Below are 5,233 nucleotides of genomic sequence, written 5' to 3' on the forward strand. Positions count from 1 at the left end.
CTGCAAAGGTTGACTCTGAAACAGTGAAGTAGAACAAAATTACTAAGTTTTTAATCCAGACAGTTCAGGCGAGGTGACATTTTTGGACACTTGGACACATTTTGGCACACTGGTGACCATCTGATTGTTCTTATGTACAAACTAGATATTTCACTTGTATTTCACTAATGGCGTCCAATACATCCAAATACAGCAGTGTTTTAGTTTTTTTTTAATCCTACCAGACCGCTGTCTGTGTTACGCAGCCTGTGCGTAAAGGCGACTGGCCGTGCCGTGAACCTCCCTTGATGACGCACGCCCTATCTCCGTGATGGTTCGGCCGATTTCGGTGATTGAACCCTCCTTCGAATCGTTAGAGCCAATAGAAGATAGCCATTGCCACCAAAACGAGATTGACAGCACTTTTAGCCAATCAGAATCAGTAGACCGCCATCTTGTATTCTCGCCGCTCGCTCCCTCATTCACTTTGCCGAAGTGCCCTACGGTTCACACAACCTCCCAGAGACGTGTGACGTGCTTTCCGTGTGGCACAGGAAGTAGTACTAACTGATTCCGGTGTGGATTTACCGATAAAACAAACTTTTCACGGCAAAACAGCTAAGGTAAGAGACATTTTACAACTACAGTTTGACGAAGCGGTTTCGGTTTTTGCTGTTCTTTGGGTTGTTTCTCACTGATGCTTTGGTTTTAGAGAGCTTTGATGGACATGTTTAGAATCTGGGGACTCTCTGCTTCATTTTGAGAGGTAGGTTGTGCGCCTTTCATAACGTACAGTAGCGACAGAGCCAGAAATGTGACGAGTGGGTTGACGTGGTGGCGCTATAGCGATGTCCGTATTTGATAATTACTTTAGTTGGTGTTTGAGTTGTGTTTGAGGCATGTAGAAATGGCTGATATGTGCTTGTAGCCCAGGTTCTGCTGTTTAATTTGATGTATAACATCACTATATTCTTTCATGATGAGTGCTTTGTTTCACACTATTTCTTTCTGTAAAACCCGAGAGGCCCCCAATTGGGTTAAGGAGTTAAAGGACATATCCTGGTCAAAAGTAACCCCGAGGTTCTTTACTATGGAACTAGACGCTAAGACGATACCATCTAAAGTAACTATCTGGGCAGATAGTGAGTTTCTGAGGTGTTTAGGGCCAAATACAAGAACCTCAGTTTGTCTGGATTTAAATGAAGGAAGTTCCAGGTCATCCAGACCTTAATGTCCTTCAGACATGCCTGGAGTTTAAGTAACTGATTGATTTCATGAGGGTTCATAGATAAATAGGTCATATGATGAGGATGAAGATGATGAAGATGATGAGGATGACTGGCAGGTGGTTGTTGGTACTCTCTGACCTTTGACCTCTGAGTGCTGATGTCCTCAAGGTGGTCCATATGCTCCGCCCCCTAGTGAGGACTACGGTGTAGAGATGATGGATGGATGGATTGAGAAATGATCATTACTGTTCTTTAATCTGTGTTTACTTTGGTAAATTTAGTATCTCCAACTGCCCCAAACTCATCCACAAAATAAACTCTGTAGTAAAAAAATAAAACCAATAGGATGAAATGTTAATCTGTGTTGGAAGCAGACGTGAGCAGTTGTCTCCGAACTTTACAACTAATCGCTACGACTTGTTCTGTAAGGACCCAGGAGAACAACACTTGAACAGATTAAGAATGAAGTTTGGTGTGAGCTCAAACCCTTTCTGTCTCCTGATTGGTCGATCAGGGTGGAGTCTGGGATCATTGCCGACATTGAGGTCGACAGTTTGCTGCCGTCAGACTGCGACACCTTCTACGAGATTAAAAGTCAGCCAATCAGCATCAGGTAACACCTGTAACATGTCAGCGGGTCAGCTGGTGTCTGTGATGTCACTGATGATGTCATCATGTGTCTGCAGCTCGTCAGCAGCGTCTTCTGCATCCTCGTCTTCTTCTGCTTCGCTGCCGGCGGTCATGTCGTCCAGGTGATAGTTCTTCTTCTGTGATTTCTTTACTCTGGGCCTCCAGAAGGCACAGACAGATCAGAACTGCTGATAATGTTCTCCCATGTTCTCCTCCTGTCTACTCCTGTGTTCTCTTGGGTTCTCCTGCAGGGTTCTGCTGCGCCAGGACCTGATGCGTCAGCAGGCGCTGCAGGAGCAGCAGAAGGAGGCTCAGCTGCAGCAGCTGCTGCGACGCTGCGACTCTTCGTCTCCTGTCGGTGTGTTGGCGTCCTGCAGACCTCCTGCTCAGGTTCCTGTGGAGGTTCTCAAGGTATGACAGCGGAGGAACCTGTGAGAGAACAGCTGACCAGAGAGCATTGAACTCATTGCCCTGAATCAGACTTTTAAACTTTTTCAGGCTGTTATTCTCCAATATTCTGATAACAACATGCTGCACCTCGCAGAGCTTTAATCATCCATCCACTGATTAGAGCTGTAACAACAAGCATCAAATTAATCTACAGTTACTTTGATAATCGATTAGTCGGTTTGAGTAATCTTTAATAGGAACTAAAAATATATTGTATTCCTTTTCCTCTATTACAGTAAATCAGTGTTTCTCAGTGTGTGGCGCCCCCTGTGGAGGCACAGAGGCACGACGGGGGCGAGTGACAGGCAGGAACAGGTCCGTCTACGAGGCAATAATGTGCTGAGCCGTTGTTTTAACGTCGGCCTGTTTTTCGCGGCGCACAACAATAAACAAGCTGCGCTGTCATAGTAACCGTCCCCAGTGATTGGTTCATGCTGCTTCGCCCACAGCGACGAGCTGTCAGTCGTTCACAGGGTGTTTGACCGGGACGAAGGAAAACAGGCGAACAGGAGACGAACAAGATACAACCTCAAGAAAACACAGTAGAAAACGCGGCGAGGCGTATCTCGCTCTGGGCTTCACAGCGCATGTGGTGGGAGGTGAGGAGAGGCCTCTGAGTGCTTTATGTCGGTACGGATCCAAGCACAACGGTACACATGACTCGAGACTGGCAGCATCAAGTCTGCAACTCATTTTGAAAAAGTGTGCAGCGCAGAACAGAGGGCTGAACTCCTGTCAGTCCACTCATCACAGGATGATTCAGCTCTGCTGTGTTTGTTGTTTCCTACAGGTGGTGCTAATGATTAATTCTTATTTGAAAATTTGCTGTCAATCATTTAATCAGTTTGAAATATTTTAACTGACAAAACAGAAAAAGGTGATGTCAGTAAACGTGCCATAGACCAGCTGCAGTACCTGGTTGTTCCACCAGGTGGAGCCTCTCACTGCTTAACCCTGTAGAGACCAGAGGAGGCGTCTACAGACTACAGCTCATGGTGTCAGCAGAGAGCATTGTGGGAGTTTAGCAGCAACGGGACCATGACAGAGACTCTGAGGAGGTTGATGTGTGACATCGCCCAGGTCACGAGCTGGTCACATGACTCCATCCAATGCAGAGACGCTGTGATACAGAATGTTGCCTGAGATGATTTCATGTAATTGATTAATCAACTATTGGTTGTCAAGGGTGCAGATTATTAATTAAGGAAGTGGTTAAAAATGTGCATCCCTACTTCCTACATTTCCCATGATGCAGCTGCAGTGATTGACGTCCTCCCTGTCTGGTCCACAGGTGCAGACTCACCTGGAGAACCCCACCAGGTATCACATCCAGCAGGCTCAGAGGCAGCAAGTCCGCCAGTACCTGTCCACCGCCAAGACAGCCAGTCAGCAGCCAGCTCCACCGCAGAGTCACGCCCTCCAGTTGGGCTCTGCCCCCAAACAGTCAGAGGGTCCCAAACAAGAAGTAAGAAATGTAAACAAACACATATAATAAACAAAAACAAACATATACACAGTTAGCCTGACAGTCTGGAGACATACTTTATTCTTCAGTTAGTCTGAGGGCTGCAGTGAACGTTTCCCAGACCCAGGACGGTTCTGTTCAAAGCCGCAGAGTTCCTGTGAGTCAGTCTGCTGAGTCGGCTGTTCCAGAGGATCTGACTCAGTCCAACGGCTTCCTGCTGTGGTCACGCTCAACATGAACACTCTGGATCCTGTGTGGGACCTGGACCACAATCAGAATCACTAAACTCAACATTTAACACATAAAACATGTTAAAATGTCCTCTCTGTCAGAACATGTGTGTTTGTTTGTTTGTTTGTTTGACTACAAACAGACTGAAACAAAGTGAAACAACATGATCACAGTAATTCAGGACCCAGCAGCCGCCTGCTCAGGTGTTGCTCTGAGGTCACATGACCTGAACAGAAACTCTGCAGGTGATAAGAAGGTATGACATCATCACAGATGACTCAGAGCACGTGTAGGTGAGCAGTCTGGTCAGGCGGCGACGGGGGCGGAGCTTATAGCCGGACATCTTCCTGTTGGCTGCATCGGCACGTTACACAAAATGTAAAGTTGTCAGTCGTAGCTGCCGCCGCCGCCTCACCGTGTTTCTACATCATCGTGGCGTCAGAGCAAATCTGATCAAGTCTGACTCATCTCAAGCCGCTGATCTATGATTACATCATCAGGTGGACGACACAGTCATCGATGACATCATCAGCCTGGAGTCGAGTCTGAACGATGAGTTTCTGACGCTGATGGACTCGGGACTGCAGCTCGCCAACACGGTAACACAACAGACACACAACCATGGTACCACACATCTGGACCAGTCATGCCGTGGCACTGTTTTAAATGTTCTGACAGATGAAGAGCACAGAAACTAACTCCTCATCATCATCGGCGACAGAGCTGCTGTCAGCACATTTTAGGAAAGAAGGAATGAATGAGAGAGTGCTGCACATGGTCAGGCTGCTGGTTCAGAGTCTAAACACAAAGATGGCTGACACATAACCACATCCTCCAACTAGAAAGAAGTGAACCTAAACACAGAATAAAACATGTAGCACACCACAGCAGTGAAAACATCCTGAGACATGTTACTGAAAGGCCAAATGAAAGGTAGAATATGTTCGGATCAGTCAAAAGACAACACGTGAAGAAGACATAATGAAAACACCAGCCCCAACATAGAAATGAGCCATAGTAGCACTGGTCAGGGACAAGGATCCAGAACATCAGTGAGCAGCTAGAACCCAGTGCAGCCCAGTGTGAGCAGGAACCAGGAGGTCCACAAGGAGCCACAGCAGCACTGATCAGGGCTGCAGTGGTCGTCCTCCTACAATGACTCCACGGACAGTCAACTACTGTCACTATGGAGCTGTGGACACCAGACAAAGGCAGCTGCTTCAGACTTGGCACAGGGCTGATCAATGGA

General features: G+C 47.1%; 1 protein-coding gene across 1 annotated transcript in view; it reads left to right on the forward strand.

Moving 5' to 3' along the window:
- Nucleotides 1-5,233, forward strand: part of tfe3a (transcription factor binding to IGHM enhancer 3a) — a 19,722-nt gene that overhangs the window by 2,526 nt on the left and 11,963 nt on the right. Inside the window, exons 3-7 of the mRNA XM_008295246.1 lie at nucleotides 1,723-1,821; nucleotides 1,895-1,960; nucleotides 2,090-2,249; nucleotides 3,580-3,753; nucleotides 4,485-4,678. Coding sequence (XP_008293468.1) covers nucleotides 1,723-1,821; nucleotides 1,895-1,960; nucleotides 2,090-2,249; nucleotides 3,580-3,753; nucleotides 4,485-4,678 — 693 coding nt within the window. The remainder of the gene's footprint in view (nucleotides 1-1,722; nucleotides 1,822-1,894; nucleotides 1,961-2,089; nucleotides 2,250-3,579; nucleotides 3,754-4,484; nucleotides 4,679-5,233) is intronic.

Source organism: Stegastes partitus, unplaced genomic scaffold (assembly GCF_000690725.1).
Source record: "Stegastes partitus isolate 25-593 unplaced genomic scaffold, Stegastes_partitus-1.0.2 Scaffold1033, whole genome shotgun sequence".
NCBI lineage: Eukaryota > Metazoa > Chordata > Actinopteri > Pomacentridae > Stegastes > Stegastes partitus.